This window comes from Haematobia irritans, chromosome 1 (genome assembly GCF_050003625.1).
Source record: "Haematobia irritans isolate KBUSLIRL chromosome 1, ASM5000362v1, whole genome shotgun sequence".
In the NCBI taxonomy this organism is placed as follows: domain Eukaryota; kingdom Metazoa; phylum Arthropoda; class Insecta; order Diptera; family Muscidae; genus Haematobia; species Haematobia irritans.
The window spans coordinates 27,575,134-27,595,135 of record NC_134397.1 but is presented as its reverse complement, the minus strand read 5'-3'; the positions used below and the strand labels follow the sequence as shown (position 1 = coordinate 27,595,135).

Below are 20,002 nucleotides of genomic sequence, written 5' to 3'. Positions count from 1 at the left end.
AGAAATAAAATTTTGACAAAATTTTCTATAGAAATAAAATTTTGACAAAATTTTCTATAGAAATAAAATTTTGACAAAATTTTCTATAGAAATAAAATGTTGACAAAATTTTCTATAGAAATAAAATTATGACAAAATTTTCTAAAGAAATGAAATGTTGACAAAATTTTCTATAGAAATGAAATGAAATGAAAGTTATAGCATTCTGTAGTTGGTTGCAATACATATCTGCCACCATGTAATATCCGTATTCTTAATTACTATACCAACATTATTTGTTTTTTTTTTTACTTCAAGCCCCGTTTGGTGGTAAATGTTACAGAAAATGCTAAACCCTTAACCCTAATCACCGAAAAAATTGAAGCTAGAGATCCTGACACTACGGCAAACTTGCAATTTAATATTCTTTGGTCTATGTCTTATGCTACGAAAAGTGGCCAGGAGATTGATAGTGAACTTTTTGCCGATTGTTTTGTTATTCATATGGAACGTGTGACTAATAATTGGGTATTTGGTCACTTGAAAATCAACGAACAATTCCAGCATCAAGTTGACTATGAAAAATATGATACAATATTTTTGGCGATACAAGTAATAGATGTCAATCAGGAAATAGATGATAATTCATCAATAGGTAAGATTGGGATTATTATCGATTAAAGTAAATTTGAAAATCATAAAAACCTAAATAATTCAGTTTGAAGATCACGAAAGGCACGTATACCATTTTTTGTGTACAAAAAATCTAAAATTCAACTATACAGAAAGAAAATTCAATTAAAATTGAGCCAACCAAGTCTTTAGTGGACATAATGAAAACTTTTCATTGAAACAATGAAAATGTTCATTAATAGTATGAAATGTTTCGTTTTTTTTATAGAAAAAAACAACAACAACGAACACTTTCATTGTATTTATGAAACTTTTCCATTAGATAAATTTTAATTACCAATTTCGTTAAAATTAAGAAGCTTTTTCTACCAGTATATTGGATCCGTACGATAGATATTCACCCTTATTCCTGAAGTCGACCTCGCCGTCGCTTTTCGTCTGTCGCCTCTAATTGGTATTCCGTTCATCGATATATTATGCTATCGACGAAAATCGGTATTCCTGGTGTCGTTTTTTGTCGCCAATATCGTCGCTTTTTGTCGCCGTTAAATTTACCAGCGACGAGTTTAGTGATTAATTTTTGAAGATGTTTTTTAGACTTTATTAATCGAACAAATGAAAAATAAATTTAAAAAATGGAAATTGGTAAGAAGTAAAGTGACTAATCTTCAAAAATTACATGACCTTTAGAGACAAATTGTAACAAATGGTAGAAAAGCTGTAACTACTCAGCAAAAAAAGCGTCGCCAAAAAAGTAATGCAAATGTTCTTTTTGGATCCGGAAGTGGTGCAAAATTTACGCAGAAGAGATGAATTTAACATGGGCTTGTCATAGGACGGAAGTTCTCCATTTCAACAGCCGTTGCACTGAATTTGCATCACTTCTTTAGGTGTGATCCGAATTCAATGTTTTGGATGTAAATTAAATAATTTTGTGATATTTTGGCAAATAAATAATTTTTATAATTTTTAATGGATTTTAACACTTGTCGGAAACGTTTGACCTCAAATATTTTCAAAAAATCACAAATTTTTCAGATTGGATTTAGCTTTTTTTTCGACAAAATTTAAATGATTTGTACCATTTTATGAATTCTTACTCTGTTTTTAACCTAGTTGAAACAAAAAAAAAGAAAAATGCCCATTAAAAGTATGAACAAACCAAGTTATAAAAAATTGAATTAAAAGAACTTCCTGGTTAGTAAAAATAAAGAACATCACTGGGAGTGCATCTTCTGGAAGCGCTTTTAAAGTTGTGCCTTTGGAAGAACTTCCAAATTTTTTTGCTGGGTATTATTAAAAAAAAACCGGACGTTGTTATTGTCCTAATCTAGATATCTAAATCATTTCCCGAGTCAAATTGATCATTTATTTTGACTTTTCAAATCAAAATTGGATTATAAACAAACAGCATTTTAAACGCAAATAATTAAAATTCAGTTTTGTATATCAGCTGATTGTTTTCTTTCACTTTGATCCTTGTGCCATTGATCTCAGCGTCGTCGCCATTTTTATAGTTTTGGAAGCTTTTATTGTCCTTGAATATATATCCACATTTTTTCCCGCGTCAAATTAAATATTTTTTCTTGATTTTCCGACATAGAATTGAGTCAGAACGAAAAATATTTTAAACCGAAAAAAATAAAATTCAGATGTTGCACATCAGCTGATTGTTTTCTAGTGATATCGGAGATTATTGTAATTGGTACAAAAAGTAATCGTCGTCGTCGCCACTCTACAGGAATACCAAATGAATGACGAGACGACTTAAAAGCGACAGACGACAAAAAGCGACGGCGAGAGCGAGGGCGTCTTCGGGAATAAGGGTGATTACCTATCCAATATTTACATAAGTTTATCTCCTTAAAATTTTCAGCTATACTGACCATACGCGTAGATGATATTAATGATAATGAACCTGAATTCGTAGTGGGCAACTTACAAGAGCCTAGATATATTACCGAAATGGCAGAAATTATGAGCACAATTGGTATGAAAATATAAATATATTGTTGTTGAAAGATTAAAAAATTTTACTTTACAGGAACTATTGAGGCTTTCGATATTGATGGTCCCGGCAATAATGAAGTAACATTTTCTATAAAGTATCAAACAATAAATTTTCCAATTAAAGATAAAATATGATTTAATTGGCTTATATCTTTCAGACCCCTAGGAAATCTAACATCTCCCGGATTGATACATATTAATCAAAGCACTGGGCTATTAAAAGTAGCAGGTCTAATACAATGTGACATACCAAAAATATATTTCCTAGAATATGAGGTCACAATAGATGATGGAATACATAAAACAACAGGAAAAGTATGATCATAAAAAAACGTTACAACAAAAGTTGCATTATAGAAAATTAAATAAAATGATGTATAGGGTGGTTGATATATAATGCAACAAATTTATTAATTTTTTCTTTTTGTTTGTTCAAAAACAAAAATGTCGGAAATAACATCAAATTTTAAAATCAGTTTATATTTGTTCGAATTCGCTACCTTTGGCAAGAATTATGGCCTTTAAAAAACCGACGAAAACGGTATGAAGTGGCTTTATAGTATTTTGAAGCATTCACAGCGAAGCACGGTCTTGAGATGATCGATACTTTGATATTTTTCAGTGCCACCCTTATTCCCCAAAATATCCCACACATGTCTATTCCGCTGTTTCTAAATTGCTACCTTATTAATTCACCAATGTATTTCAGTTTAATATTTCTATAATTGATATCAACAATCAAGTACCACAAATTGATGATTTCGAACATGAAGTTTTTATTTATGAAAATGCTACATCGGGACAATTAGTAGGTCAAGTAAAAGCTTATGATAGTGACAGAGATAGTAAGTTTCCGAAATATTTTGTGAAGATGTAATGATCACAATAAATACCAAATTTTATTTTCCCCAGATCCACATAACAATTTGGAATTTGTAATTAACAGTGCCTTTACCGATCTACATAATCTCTTTCAAATCAATACTACCTCTGGAGAGGTTAAAGTAAGATTGCGTAATGGTTTTACTTTGGATCGAGATATGGGCATAACATATCACTATATACCCATTGATATAAGGGATAACTTTAATTTTATAAATGCAGGTTATGGACGTAAGTAACCTTTTCCAATTATCATAAAATAATTTTATAATTTTTATTTCTGTCCTAACTATACCACAAATCGAAATATTACGAAGTGAAGAATGTCCCCGAAGTTAATTATTACAAAGACTAGATGTCACTTCCAACTCTAGATGTCACTTCGAACATAATGTCATGACGTTTGCGTCGTTTCATCTCGGTTGCAAACAGCATAACATTTGAGAGTGTTGTTGAAGCAGTTTAAGAAAAATATATTAATTTTTGTTCTTAATATTCCCCAAATGAGAATGTCCCCGAAGTAGTTCTAATTATTACAAAGATCATTCAGATCAAGACTCTGTGTTGGCATTGCAAAACTGGAGAACTAAATGTCAATTCTAGCATAATTTCACAGCCAAAGAAGGAATATGATAACCTCAAACATGTTTTAAGAGCAAAACGTTATTTTTGGGTGGTGACCATGTAACATGGTTTTCGCAACCATGTTATTTTCTCGGAAATTATGCATCTGATTTCGGCAAGCAGGTTATATTTGACGAGAAAATAACATTTTAGTGACAAACATGTTACATGGTCACCATACAAAAATAACATTTTGCTCTTGAAACATGTTTGAGGTGATCATATTCCTTCTCTGCGTGTATTAAGTTTACTTCGTTTCAATGAGGTTGCAAACTACATGACATTTGAGAGTTTTGATGAATCGGTTATAAGAAATTTATAAGTATTCTTGTACTGACAATTACTCCAATCGAAATATTACGAAGAGAATAATGTCCCCGAAGTAGCTCAAATTACTGCAAAGACCATTGAAAGCAAGGCTCTGTGTTGTCATTGTAAAACTGGGGCGCTAGATGTCACTTTCAGCATAATGTCGTGTTGTTAGCGTCAATACGGTTCGGTTGCATAAGGCAAGTTTGAGAAATATTTTTAAATTAACAATACTCCATCGCTATATATTTTGATTGGAATATTGTCTGAACATGTTATAACCATAAAATAACACTCCAAGGGTAACGCCATTACTTAACACTTTTTCCACTTGTCCCAAAATTTTTCTAGCAAATCCATAAACTGGAAATGACTTCCATTTATTAAAAAAAAAAATAATGGCGTTACCATGTTTACATTTTTACAAGACACAGAAAGAATTTCTTACTATATTTTTGGCATGAGGTTTTTTTATCCTAGCTACATTCACATTCTATGATAAAACATGTCCCCAAACAAATTCGTTTTTTTTTTTGGGTAAACAAAGTAGAATCGTTTGAATTAGGAATGTTTCACTCAATGAAATTAGTTAGTATACAGAGCTAAAATAGCACAAATGCTGCTGAAAAAGGAAAAGCAGTTTACGCTTGCTGAAATAACAAACAAAATGTTTCTGCAATTTTTTAAATCGATTAAATTAGAAACAGTTTATTTTGGCGGAAACAAAGAAAGGAAATATTCAGAAGAGAATACTCTGAATATTTCACAAAAATACTTTGGGCAGCATTTTAAACGCTAAAAATGTTACGAATTGTTGAGTGTGATATTATCAAGACGAATTCGTTACAATATTTTTGAAATGAGGATTTATTTTGGGGACATGCTATATGAAGCATGTCCCCAAACTGGCTCCCCTTTTTAAGAGAAATAAGCACTCAACGTAGAAATGTTTGAATAAGGAATGCTTTGGTTATATTCAAGTCGATATTATAAGACGAATTCGGTGATATATTTCTGGGATAGAGAGTTGATCGATATGACATAAGTTCTACAGTGTATGCCTATGCTATAGAAAATATGTCCCCAAACTTGACCGTTTTTTAAGAGATTCAGATTTTGAGCAAATACAAGTTATATTCTTAGTGTACTGTGTTGCAATAACCTCTACATTACATTCATTGTTTATTACAGCCTATTTGAAACGTTTTAAGGTGATCCAGTTTAAAAATAAGAAAAAGTTGGGCACATCAGAAAATTATGCTAACAAATTTCTGCTACTAACAAATTTCCTTGAGTGTAAACAAATGTATAGCTTTGCTTAGATCTTACCCCAAATTTTTTGCGGAGTCATTGAATCGTGAATGAGTCCTCTTAAGAAAAAACCCATTGATATTTATTTGTTTTACTAAAATCTTTATTATAATTACAAATTATAATAATTTCATTCGTTAATATTTTTTCATTATGGAATTTGCCGATTTTATTTCCCATTTAATTCCTAATATTTCTTCTTCTTCTTCTTCCTTAGCTGTGAATCAGAAATCCACATACCTCAATGTTACTCTATTGGATGTTAATGACAATGCACCAATTCTTCCGGATTCAAAGATTATAAGTTTTGAATTTTCTGAAGCTGATAAGAAGGTATATAATTTTCTCAATAGTTATCAAAATTGGGAGTTATAATTATATGCGAGTACTAAATAACTCATTAATAGAATACATATGCTAAAATTGATTTGGAAGCTGTGGATCACGATGAAGAGGATACCCAAAATTCTCAAATTTCTTATAGAATTTTATCTTTGAAACCAGGTGGGTATTTTGATTTTTATTTTTTGATTGTTTTTCAAAATATTATTATTTTTTTCCTCTCAAGTATGGGAAAATAATCCAGTTTTACCAGCTTATGATGGTCTCTTTACCATAATTACTGTCAATAATCGATTTGGTAAATTAAAAACACGTGAGTCACTCAGAGGATTTTATGGATTTTGGCTTATCGAAATTGAAGCGGCCGACATGGGTTCTCCAAGTTTGAAGAATATTTCTAGTTATGAACTTTACATAAAACCTTATAATTTTCACGCTCCCGAAATTCGATATCCTGTTATAAATAAATCCATAAGAATTTGGTAAATTGCTATTATTTGAAAATAGTTTCAAATAGTGATCTTTTTTATCAGTTATTCTTTGCAGGAACCTCTACGTCCATTGTATGAAGCTGATTGTAATACCCGTTTAAGGCAATTTCAGGTATATGATCCCGATGGTGGTGAATATGGAGATGTACATTTTGAAATGAGTAGTGATGGTATGGTGAGATATTTTTAAGATTCGAAGAATCCAGTATATACGTATACATCTTTTATTTTTAGTAGGCCATGATCAATATTTCCATTTGGCAAAGGATTCGCGTAATTCCACAAATTTATATGTTAAAAATGTTATGGCATCCGGGATATACTTGGTAATTATATAGCTTGTTTTGGTAATACGTTAAAGAAATTGCATTCAAGTGAAAGAAAAATAAAAGTCTACAATCAAAGAAAAATGTCTGTTAAAAAACAGCAATCGGCGTTTGCTGTTATATAAGATTCTAAAATCTTACTCAAAATATTTCCAAGAACCAAAAACATTTTTATATTCCGGCTCTATAATATCTTAAGTGTGATTAGCAAACATTTCGTTCTGTTCTACTTTAACTTGAGAAATATACAGATTTTTGATCAAATTCAAGACATATTCTTAATATAACGTTTTTTTGGTGTTAAGAAAGCTAAATTAGCTTTCTTAACACCATGTTTAAGAGTAATCGAGTTTAAAAAACAATAAATAATAAAATGATAAATAAAATAATAAATAACATGCTTTTCGGTTTTAGTTGTTTTAGCAAACTTTTCTGCTGTAACTACTAACAAATTTCTTTGGGTGTATTCTTTTTTTATACCCTCCACCATAAGACAGAGGGTATATTAACTGTCTGTAACACACAAAATAATATTTTTGTCTTCAATCACGAAATTAATTGATCCAATTAATTTTTAATTGAAATGTCTTCAATCAGAGAAGTGATAGTATCAATTTAAAAATTAATTGAAAGTCAAAAACTTAATTGATCCAATTAAAAATTAATTAATACTATTAATTTTTGTTTCAATTAAAAAATTTGTTGAATCAATAAAATTTTTAATTTAATATTTTTATACCCTCCACCATAGGATGGGGATCTGAGCATGTTCGTCCGTCCGTCCGTCCGCCTGTTGAAATCACGCTAACTTCCGAACGAAACAAGCTATCGACTTGAAACTTGGCACAAGTAGTTGTTATTGATGTAGGTCGGATGGTATTGCAAATGGGCCATATCGGTCCATAATTACATATAGCCCCCATATAAACGGACCCTCAAATTTGGCTTGCGATTGCTCTAAGAGAAGCAAATTTCATCCGATCCGGCTGAAATTTGGTACATGGTGTTAGTATATGGTCTCTAACAACCGTGCAAAAATTCGTCCAAATCGGTCCACTTTTACGTATAGCCTCCATATAAACGGACCCCCAAATTTGGTTGCGACCGCTCTAAGAGTTCACTAATGTGGTATCACAATGGACTGAATAGTCTAAGTGAGCCCGATACATCGGGCTGCCACCTAACCTAACCTAACCTAACCTAGTATATGGTCTCTAACAACCATGCAAAAATTGGTCCATATCGGTCCATAATTACATATAGCCCCCATATAAACCGATCCCCCGATTTGGCTTGCGGAGCCTCTAAGAGAATCAAATTTCATCCGATCCGGCTGAAATTTGGTACATGGTGTTGGTATATGGTCTCTAACAACCATGCAAAAATTGGCCCACATCGGTCTATAATTATATATAGCCCCCATATAAACCGATCCCCCGATTTGGCTTGCGGAGCCTCTAAGAAACAAAAATTTCATCCGATCCGGCTGAAATTTGGTACATATTCTCTAATGACCATGCAAAAATTGGTCCATATCGGTCACTAATTATATATAGCCCCCATATAAATCGATTCCCAGATTTGTCCTCCGGAGCCTCTTGGAGGAGCAAAATTCATCCGATCCGGTTGAAATTTGGAACATGGTGTTAGAATGTGGTCTCTAACAAACACGCAAGAATTGGTCCATATCGGTCCATAATTATACATAGCCCCCATATAAACCGTTCACCAGATTTGATCTTCGGAGCCTCTTGGAGGAGCAAAATTCATCCGATCCGGTTGAAATTTGCAACGTGGTGTTAGTATAAGGCCGCTAATATCCATGCCAAAATTGGTCCATATCGGTCTATAGTTATATATAGCCGATCCCCTATCACACAAAAATTGGTCCATATCGGTTCATATTCATGATTGCCACTCGAGCCAAAAATAATCTACCAAAATTTTATTTTTATGGAAAACATTGTCAAAATTTTATTTCTATAGAAAATTTTGTCAAAATTTTATTTTTATAGAAAATTTTGTCAAAATTTTTTTCTATAGAAAATTTTGTCAAAATTTTATTTCTATAGAAAATTTTGTAAAAATTTTATTTCTATAGAATATTTTGTAAAAATTTTATTTCTATAGAAAATGTTGTAAAAATTTTATTTCTATAGAAATTTTTTTCGAAATTTTATTTCTATAGAAAATTTTTTCCAAATTTTACTTCTATAGAAAACGTTGTCAAAATTTTATTTTGTCAAAATATTATTTCTATAGAAACTTTAAACTTAATTATATACGTATTTAATCGGCCTTTTTTAGTTTAATATATACTACGTATGGACTACCTTGTAATTTAGAAGACGGTGTTAGGATGTTTTAAGATACCTTGCCATCGGCAAGTGTTACCGCAACCCAAGTAATTCGATTGTGGATGACAGTCTTCAGTAGAAGTTTATACGCAATCCATGGTGGAGGGTACATAAGCTTCGGCCTGGCCGAACTTACGGCCGTATATACTTGTTTAAAACAAAATTAAGACTTTAGTTGGAAAAATGTTCGTGAAATTTTTTTCTGTGAACACAACGAAATATTGGCCTCCGACCCCATAAAGTATAAATTTCACCATGATTCAGAATATATATGTAGGTAGGTCAGTGAAATTCGGATTCGATCTAGCGTCCTTCCATCCATCAATTGAAATCAAGTTAACTTCCGAACGAAACAAGCTGTCGGCTTGTAACTTGGCACAACAAGTTGTTATTGATGTATCATATGTCGGATGATATTGCAAAAGGGTTATATCTTATCACTTTTAGGTGTAGCCCCCATATAAACCGATGCCCAGATTTGACTTCCGAAGTATCTAAAAGGGGCAAATTTGATTTAATCTGGTTGTAATTTGACACGTGGTGTTACCATACAAAAATTGGCCCATATCGGTCCATAATTATATATAGCCCCCATATAGAACGATTCCCAGATTTCATTTGTGGAGCTTTCTGGAAGAGTAAATTTCATCCAATCAGGATAAAATTTACTACGTGATGCCAGATTTGTTTTCTGAAGCTTCCTTGAGTTGCAAATTTCATGCTTTCTACTAATCAATCAAAAACTTGTCCACATCGGTTCATAATCATACATAGCCCAATATAAATCGTTCCCCAAATTAGTTTTATATTCCCCATTTCGAATATGTCCTTGGGGATGTGGTGGGGAATTTCCAGAAATGTTGGGATTTTTGTGGGGATGAAATTCTTTTTTCTACTTTCTCAGAATATAAAAAAAGTTCCTCCTCTTTATTAAACGGCATTTATTTGGGGGTCCAAGTACAAATTTACAATTTACTCTGCTTGGCTAAGACATTTTTTTCGTGAGGACTCGGGTCCAAATGTTGCCCTCTCTACGGCGTATTCACTGATTTGGACAATAAATCCCATAGATATTAAAATAGGGTTCATATTGGCCCAATAACGCTTTTATATTGATCGATCGCCCAATTTTTTTTCTTGACTATTTAGAAGTAAATTTTGTTGACAGAATTTTATGTTTTATTTGGACAATAGCGTTCCAATTTGGGGATAAGAGCCAGAAAAATACTGGAAAAAAATGCTTTGAAACTTCATGAAGAACAAATTTCATCAAATCCAGTTGAAATTTAGCTTTCTAATTACTATGCGAAAATTGGATCATATCGGTTCATAATTATTGATAGACTCAATATATAGGTATTGAATCAGCCTTTTTTGTCTATCATAATTTAGAAGACAATGTTAAGAAGTTTGAAGATACCTAGCCATCAACAGCAGTTACCACAATCCAAGTAATCCGATTGTGGATGACATTCTTTAGTAAAACCTTCTACGCAATCCAGGGTGGAGGCCGAACTTACGGCTGTATATACTTCTTATTTATTCACATTTTCTTCTCATTTCACAGATTAATTTAAGAGCCATAGATGGAGGTGGCAGCACATCTGTGATATTGAAAAATCTCAAAATAGTTTTCGTTGATATGTTGGGTAATCCAATATTCCAAGAACCCATATTCAATACAAATTTCACGGGTAAGTCTGATAATTTGATGGCACCACAATATGTCCAACAGATAATATATTTCTATTTGTAGAAAATGAAGAAGGATTATTAGAGGAACGATTCATTCCGGAAGCTCATGACCCGAAGAATGAAGGTTTAGATGAATCTGATGAGCAATATGAGTTATATTACTTTATTGATAGTAAGTATATAAAAACAAAAATAATATTTTAATAATTACAACATAAACTCATTTTCTAGATGCTACACATAAGGAAAATTTAAGTCTATTTGAATTAAACTCCCGCACGCGTCAACTCAAATTAAAGACACCTTTGGATCGTGAGATCATAGATCACCTTGTAATACTGATCAAAGTATCCAATAATGAGAATGGTTTAATTTCAAATCCCAATAGTATTAATTACATCCTAGAAGTCCATATACATGTTAACGATGTCAATGATAATGCTCCAAAATTTTCACAAAATCTCTATGCCGCTGGTTTGACATCCAAAGATAATGTGGGTAAATCTATATTAACAGTACATGTGAGTATTCAAGTGAATAATAAATGCTCCCATCTGTAATAGATTTTTGTGTATTTTTAATTGCAGGCCTATGATCCCGATTTAGAAGATCAAATTATCTTCGATATTGATGTGGATTCATTTGAATCTCATGGCTCCCATTTATTCCAAAAATTCTCTGATGTTTTCTTATTGGATCAAGAAACAGGTGTCTTAACCTTAAATACATATATCGCAAACAATATGCAAGGTTTTATGATGTTCAATGTGCAAGCAATCGACTTAATTGGCCACAAGGATGTGTCGGCTATTAAGATTTTCTTGGTTTCCGAAAGCAATCGTGTAAAATTCGTATTTCTCAGTGACATGGAAGTTATACGTAAAAATGAACAATATGTGAGTATGGTGGATTGGTCAGTGCAATCGGCTATTTGATAATTCCTATTCAAAACTTGATTTCGACATTTGCTAAATTGTAATAATTTCGACTTTAAACTTTTACTATTATCTCAAGATATCTCATGTGCCTTCAATGGGCGGTCATTCGTGGATTTTGCTCACTACCCTCCTAGGGACTTGAAAAAGTGGCAATTACAATGTCTGTAGACTTACAAAATAGGCCTCTATATCAGCAATAACCTCCTCATTTAAGTTTGAAAAAAAAAAAATAATACGTTTGGAGAGGGCCACCACGCCTGCCATCGTGTTGATAGCTTTCTCATTTCCAAAATGTTATGCAGAATGTGTTTCAGGGTATCTCACTTACCTTCACGATTATTCAAGTTTTAAAATGTCGACTTTTCGACTTTTTACGAATTTAGAAAAGTCGATTTTATCGACGATTTGAAAGATGGTAAGAAATCGATCAGCAGCATGAGTCGATTTGGAAAATCGTCTAAGTCGATTAGACCAATTGAAAATTAAAATAATTCACACGGAGGTAAATACTGGTCCCTCCGTGCAAAACTTTGTGCAGGATGTGATCCACGCTATCTGACGTACCTTTTATGGGAGGTCAGTCAAAAATTTGGATCACTATACTGCTTGGGACTTTTTCAAAAATTGCAAAAGTCGATTTTTCGATTTTATATTAAATTTTATTAGGTCAGTCGATTAATCGATTTTCTTCACTATAAAAAGTCGATTTTGACCAACATTAAAAGTCCATTCTCAAAAATCTATAAACTCTCGATTTTAGAGATCACAAAAACTCGACCTCGTTTTTTTTGATAAAAAGTCGTTTAGACAAAAAGTCGATGTACGACTTCTGCATCCCTATATCCTCCCTATATAAAAGGTACCCAGCATCCAACCGCTCTTGAGTTTCGCTGAGTGATTTACCTTCCATGGGAGCCACCATGGTGCAATGGTTAGCATGCCCACCTTACATACACAAGGTCGTGGGTTCGATTCCTGCTTCGACCGAACACCAAAAAGTTTTTCAGCGGTGGATTATCCCACCTCAGTAATGCTGGTGACATTTCTGATGGTTTCAAAGCTTCTCTAAGTGGTTTCACTGCAATGTGGAACGCCGTTTGGACTCGGCTATAAAAAGGAGGTCCCTTGTCATTGAGCTTAACATGGAATCGGGCAGCACTCAGTGATAAGAAAGAAGTTCACCACTGTGGTATCACAATGGACTGAATAGTCCAAGTGAGCCTGTAATATCGGGCTGCCACTATACCTGCCTTCCATAAACAAGGATGGAGTCAATATTGCAATTTTTAATTTTTTTTTTAGAAATTGCGGATACTCCCGCACACAGAAATAAAAGACCGATATGCCTGAAATTACGGAGGCAGCCGTTTACGACAATGTTCTGCATTGATTGAATTTCCAATACTCTTGAGACTAAGTAATGATATCATGGCGGCAAATTTTAAGACGAATTCTATGAAAATGGCTAATTCCAATGGCTCAAGAACTAAGCATCAAATTTTAAAATTTGATGAGGCTATAACCAACTATCGTAACACTCCGTACAGATAGTACCCAGCGACGTAGGTATAGTATTAAATATACTGTAAGACCCTTCAAAAGTGCACCATCCAGGGTCCATATTAGTCAAACTTCATATTACTATACAGATAGTAAAGACTTCTGATCAGCATTTTGAATTGGATTTGTATGAAGTCGAAGAAGAGATTTTTTTAATTCCTTTTACGATTACTCACATTTTTCTAGCCCCTAGGTCAATCTCCCAATAGAACTTCTCGAGCATTTTGTATCACATTTCATTCAATAAATTCTTTGTCAAAACATCCAAAAGCTAAAGTGAACATTTCGCGATTTTCGAATTTTCATTAACCTTGTAATCACTTTTGAGGCTAGTCAAAATTGAAGGATCTACTTTTGCTCTTGGCAAAAACTCGACTTTCAATACTATGAGAAAAATTATCGGATAAGATGGTCTGCAATTTCTCGTCTAGGTATATATATATAAGCACCTCAAATTTCTGGTTTGGGGTATGTGAGTTTCGGCAAAGCCAAACTTACCTCCATATTTTCCAGTTCTTTCTGGTTTTACTAAAACATTTTCTCCAATATTTTCAGCTACGTGAAACATTTCAAGAATTATATGGCTACGATATTTGCAATATAGATGCCATAGATGATGTCACCAACACTCAAGCATCCAAAGGAACAGTGCGCCGCCAAACTGCTGTTAATACAATATCTGGTTTTATTACAGAAGTTCGAGCTCATTTCATTCATAATAATGAGGCTGTGGATTCATCTGAAATAAAAAGAAGATCAAATGATTTAGCTTTTATTTCACGCATACAGAATGTTCTTCAATCTAACAATCTCATACTTAACGATTTGCCCCATATGGATCCAATTAAAGAATCACCATTAGTTGGAAATTGGTTAATGACAAGTCTTGTGGGATTATGTTCAGTTCTGGCCTTAGCCTTGCTAACAATGATAGTGCTGTACATCATAAAAGTAAGATCATTGAGAAGACAACTGAAAGCCTTTGAACCTGCAGAATTTGGATCAATTGCTTCAAATCTAAATAGAATAGCTGGTCCAGCCTCCAATATATTCTCTGTTGAAGGTTCTAATCCTATATTTAAAAAACCAATAAATGACACTTTAGGTGTTCAGCGGGGAGGAGTCTATGATACGGAATCGAGGTAAATGGAATTGAGTCTGAATCGAAATTTTTCTAATTTTTGTTTTCATAGCTCTGATTCTGATGATGACGATGAATTCGATGGCCTTCATGATGATCCCTTATTCGAAATGAATAATATGAAAAATATAGAAGAAAAACCATCAGCTAATTTTGATCATAAAATTCTTAACAATGATTTCTTTACCAAAGACAAAGTTTGTAATAAAGAAAATGTCGAAAGATTTTAGCTATATAAAAACAATTGTCAAAAATATATATTTTTAATTTATATACATACAATTATTAACTTTAAAAAATTACATACAATAAAAATATCTAACATTACATATACATTAAGAAAATCATTAGGTTATAAAAGAAATTGATGTCAAACTAAAAGAGACCTTCAATTTCTCCAGTTTGGGTATTTAGATCAATATCATAGATGGATGGACGCGTTGGTAAACCAGGCATCTTTGAAATTTCTCCACACATGGCTACAACAAAACCAGCACCAGCTGATACATACATATTGTTAACGGTCAAGGTGAAACCTTTGGGAGCTCCCTTAATTGCGGCATCTCCGGTGAATGAAGCTGATGTCTTAGACATGCAAACTGGCAAGTTTCCAAAACCCTACAAATGAATAAAGAAATGAGAATAAATAAAACAGAAAAAATATACATATAAATTGAGAGTAAGAAACCGAAAAAATTACGTATCTGGTTATATAAAGTCGATTTTATATCGACAAATATAAATACAAATTTGACAACACTTTCTATAGAAATAAAATTTTGACAAAATTTTCTATAGAAATAAAATTTTGACAAAATTTTCTATAGAAATAAAATTTTGACAAAATTTTCTATAGAATTAAAATTTTGATAAAATTTTCTATAAAAATAAAATTTTGACAAAATTTTTTATAGAAATAAAATTTTGACAAAATTTTCTATAGAAATAAAATTATGACAAAATTTTCTATAGAAATAAAATTTTGACAAAATTTTCTATAGAAAAAAAATTTTGACAAACTTTTCTATAGAAATAAAATTTTGACAAAATTTTCTATAGAAATAAAATTTTGACAAAATTATCTATGGAAATAAAATTTTGACAAAATTCTTTATAGAAATAAAATGTTGAGAAAACTTTCTATAGAAATAAAATTTTGACGAAATTCTTTATAGAAATAAAATTTTGACGAAATTCTTTATAGAAATAAAATTTTGACAAAATTCTTTATAGAAATGAAATTTTGCCAAAATTTTCTATAGAAATAAAATTTTGACACAATTTTCTATAGAAATAAAATTTTGACAAAATTTTCTATAGAAATAAAATTTTGACAACATTTTCTATAGAAATAAAATTATGACAAAAATTTCTATAGAAATATCATTTTGACAAAATAGGAATAAAATCTTGACAAAATTTTCTATAGAAATAAAATTTTGACAATATTTTCTATAGAAATAAAATTTTCTATAGATATACAATTTTTACAAAATTTTCCATAGAAATAAATTTTTGACAAAATTTTCTATAGAAATAAAATTTTGACACAATTTTCTATAGAAATAAAATTTTGACAAAATTTTCTATAGAAATAAAATTTGACAAAATTTTCTATAGAAATAAAATTTTGACAAAATTTTCTATAGAAATAAAATTATGACAAAATTTTCTATAGAAATAACAGTTTGACAAAATTTTCTATAGAAATATAATTGTGACAAAATTTTCTATAGAAATATAATGTTGACAAAATTTTACGTAGAAATATAATTTTGACAAAATTTTCTATGGAAATAAAATTTTGACAAAATTTTCTATAGAAATAAAATTTTTACAAAATTTTCTATAGAAATAAAATTTTGACAACATTTTCTATATATATAAAATTTTGACCAAATGTTCTATAGATATAAAATTTTGACAAAATGTTCTATAGATATAAAATTTTGAAAAAATTTTCTATAGATATAAAATTTTGAAAAAATTTTCTATAGAAATAAAATGTTGATAAAATTTTCTATAGATATAAAATTTTGACAAAATTTTCTATAGAAATAACATTTTGACAAAATTTTCTATAGAAATAACATTTTGACAACATTTTCTATATATATAAAATTTTGACAAAATGTTCTATAGATATAAAATTTTGACAAAATGTTCTATAGATATAAAATTTTGAAAAAATTTTCTATAGATATAAAATTTTGAAAAAATTTTCTATAGAAATAAAATGTTGATAAAATTTTCTATAGATATAAAGTTTTGACAAAATTTTCTATAGAAATAACATTTTGACAAAATTTTCTATAGAAATAACATTTTGACAAAATTTTCTGTAGAAATAAAATTTTAACAAAGTTTTCTATAGAAATAAAATTTTGACAAAATTTTCTATAGAAATAACATTTTGACAAAAATTTCATCAAAATCTTCAAAAAAAAGATTTTTTTAACTTGGTAGATTTATAGTAAAATTTTCTTCAAATTTTGTTAGATTATTTTTGGCACGAGTGACAACCGTGTCTATGTATTCTATCCGAGTTTCAGCCAAATTTCAAAAAATTTTTAGCGGTGGCATATCTTATCTCAGTAATCAGAAAGCCCATAGTCATAATTTAATATCGAGTAGATGCGGTCTGGTCGGATTTAGGGCAGTTCATGGTTATAGATTGAAAATAGGCTTTTTAATCAAATTTTAAATTTTCGCACAAATCGACTTTTGATGTTGACCAAAATCGACTAATCGAAAAATTCGAAATGCTGAAAACTCTAAAATAGGGATTTTAATCGCAATTAGGTTAGGTTAGGTGGCAGCCCGATGTATCAGGCTAACTTAGACTATTCAGTCCATTGTGATACCACATTGGTGAACTTCTCTCTTATCACTGACAAGGGACCTCCTTTTTATAGTCGAGTCCGAACGGCGTTCCACATTGCAGTGAAACCACTTAGAGAAGCTTTGAAACCCTCAGAAATGTCACCAGCATTACAATCCACCGCTGAAAAACTTTTTGCAAGGCGGGCATGCTAAACATTGCACCCCGTTGGCTCCACAGTTGAAGTAGATTTTCAAAAAATTAGAAAAGTCGACTTTTCAGGCTTAAAATTTAAAAATGTAGACTTTCTAATCAAAATTTATAAAATCAACTTCTTTTGAAATCGGTCCAAAGTCGAATATTAAATTTTGATCAACATCAAAAGTCGATTTATGTGGATTTTCAAAAATATCAAAAATCGATTAGTCGAACTTGAACATTACAGCTTGAATATTGATAAAAATCGAAAAGTCGATTTATTAAGTAACAAAATTTTTTTTCACACTTACAGCTTTTGTCAATTTGTTCAAAGCTTGTTGGGCAGTTGGTGTCAACTCGACCTTTGCAGCACCATACATAGTTTGGGCAATCTTATTCATTTTGTCCAACAGAGGCATTTCATTGCCATAGAGGAATTTGAAGTTTTTGGAATTTGCACAAGCCTTAATAACAGCATCAGCTAATTCAGTAGCACCAGCACCACCATCACTCCAATGCGAGCAGACAACAGCGGCAAAGGCACCAGCTTTAAGGGAAGCGGACTTAACTAATTGATGTTCTGCTGGTGTATCAGCACTAAATATACATACATTTTTCAGTAATTAACAATAAACTCTAGTGAGCCATAGCAGCCATACATACCTATGAGCATTAATGGCCACAACTACGGGCAAACCAAATGAGGCACCATTCGAAATATGTTGCAACAAGTTGGGCAAACCTTTCTCCAATAGTTCCAAATTCTCCTCTGTGTATTGTTTATTCAAAGGAGCGCCTGGAGTCACGGGAGCACCACCACCATGCATTTTCAAAGCACGAATAGTGGCCACCAACACCATAGCATTAGGTTTACGTCCCGACGAACGACATTTGATATTACAGAACTTTTCCATGCCAATGTCAGAGCCGAAACCAGCCTCAGTACAAACAAAACCTTCATCACCAACCAATTTCAAGGCAATTTCATCGGCTACAATTGATGAACAACCATGGGCAATATTAGCAAAAGGACCAGCATGTACTAGAACCGGGGTTCCCTCCAAAGTTTGCATTAAATTAGGTTCCAAAGCATCCTTGAGGAGAACAGTTAGAGCTCCCGTAGCACCCAAATCATCAGCAGTTACAGGATTACCTTGGCGATCGAAAGCTACAACCATATTTGCTAATCTATTTTTCATGTCATCCAAATTTTGTGCCAAAGCCAAAACAGCCATAATTTCACTAGCCACGGAAATTGAATACGAAGCAGTTCTGGTAAATCCTTTCTCTGTGGCCGATTGACCAATGGTAATTTGTCTCAAATATCTATCGTTAATATCAACTACTCGTTCCCACATAATGGTGTCGGGGTCAATATCCAAACGGGCAAATTTACCAAATTCCTCTGGAGTTAAAGCATCGGGATCGGTTTTTGTAATTCCCAACTTTTGTAAACGTCTCAATTGGATTTTCGAGAATTTTCTTTCGCCCTTAACGCGAGGCACAAGACGATCGTATAGGGCTTTATCGCTTTGTGTCTTTTCATGGAAAATACGTGTGTCCAATTGAGCAGCCAATAAATTGTTTGCAGCCGTTACAGCATGAATATCTCCAGTTAAATGTAAATTAAATTCTTCCATGGGAATAACTTGAGCATAACCACCGCCAGCAGCACCACCTTTGATACCAAATGTGGGTCCTTGAGATGGCTGACGCAAAGTGGCCACAGCATTACGTTTACGGTGGGCAGTTAATGCTTGAACCAGACCAATTAGAGTGGTACTTTTTCCCTCACCAAGGGGTGTAGGAGTAATACTGAAAAGAGATAGCAAATGGGATTTAATATTTTTCCTAGATCACTATCCCAAAAACAAAAGAATTTTTCTTTTCTCCGAAAGAAAATTGAAACAAACAAAATTTCCAAGATTTTAGAGCAACAAATTTGAATTTCCCTGACGACGGACAACAATGGTTTTAGAAATATTGAAATAACTTCTTAATAAAACAATATAAAAATCGAGATTTTATTTGTTTCATTACAACATAAGATCAAGCCCTACAAACTCTAAAAATAATTTTATTTGAGCTTACAAATACTCAAAGAAAATAAAGGAAATTTGTTTATAAAAAAAATCATTTAGGAAGAGGAACTATTTTCCTTCAAAATTTTTTTGGAACCTGTGTCAAAGTTACTTTGGTTCTACTTACCCAGCAACAACTACATAAGCGCCATCACCTCTGGGTTTAAGACGTTCAATAGCATTTAATGAAATCTTTGCCTTCTTATTTCCATACAGAGAAACTTCATTACCCAGTAAACCAATTTCACTAGCCAACATCGAAATATCTTTGGGTATTTGGGAACGAGCAATAGCAATATCACTG

At 31.9% G+C, this 20,002-nt stretch overlaps 2 protein-coding genes across 3 annotated transcripts in view; one reads left to right on the top strand and one right to left on the bottom strand.

Moving 5' to 3' along the window:
* The window catches only part of LOC142222544 (cadherin-AgCad1-like), a 30,042-nt gene extending 15,117 nt beyond the window's left edge, over window positions 1–14,925 (top strand). The window contains exons 13-29 of the mRNA XM_075292740.1: window positions 298–634; window positions 2,489–2,602; window positions 2,657–2,717; window positions 2,781–2,937; window positions 3,332–3,467; window positions 3,535–3,735; window positions 5,966–6,081; window positions 6,156–6,252; window positions 6,317–6,572; window positions 6,624–6,751; window positions 6,816–6,907; window positions 10,832–10,958; window positions 11,021–11,131; window positions 11,191–11,480; window positions 11,547–11,855; window positions 14,013–14,599; window positions 14,651–14,925. Coding sequence (XP_075148855.1) covers window positions 298–634; window positions 2,489–2,602; window positions 2,657–2,717; window positions 2,781–2,937; window positions 3,332–3,467; window positions 3,535–3,735; window positions 5,966–6,081; window positions 6,156–6,252; window positions 6,317–6,572; window positions 6,624–6,751; window positions 6,816–6,907; window positions 10,832–10,958; window positions 11,021–11,131; window positions 11,191–11,480; window positions 11,547–11,855; window positions 14,013–14,599; window positions 14,651–14,828 — 3,297 coding nt within the window. The 3' untranslated portion in view covers window positions 14,829–14,925. The remainder of the gene's footprint in view (window positions 1–297; window positions 635–2,488; window positions 2,603–2,656; window positions 2,718–2,780; window positions 2,938–3,331; window positions 3,468–3,534; window positions 3,736–5,965; window positions 6,082–6,155; window positions 6,253–6,316; window positions 6,573–6,623; window positions 6,752–6,815; window positions 6,908–10,831; window positions 10,959–11,020; window positions 11,132–11,190; window positions 11,481–11,546; window positions 11,856–14,012; window positions 14,600–14,650) is intronic.
* Window positions 14,823–20,002, bottom strand: part of pug (pug C-1-tetrahydrofolate synthase, cytoplasmic) — a 38,419-nt gene continuing 33,239 nt past the window's right edge. For both annotated transcript variants that reach the window (XM_075289681.1, XM_075289682.1), the window contains exons 8-11: window positions 19,826–19,999; window positions 18,281–19,432; window positions 17,929–18,214; window positions 14,823–15,216 (exon numbers count right to left, since the gene is read on the bottom strand). In XM_075289681.1, coding sequence (XP_075145796.1) covers window positions 14,974–15,216; window positions 17,929–18,214; window positions 18,281–19,432; window positions 19,826–19,999 — 1,855 coding nt within the window. In that variant the 3' untranslated portion in view covers window positions 14,823–14,973. The remainder of the gene's footprint in view (window positions 15,217–17,928; window positions 18,215–18,280; window positions 19,433–19,825; window positions 20,000–20,002) is intronic.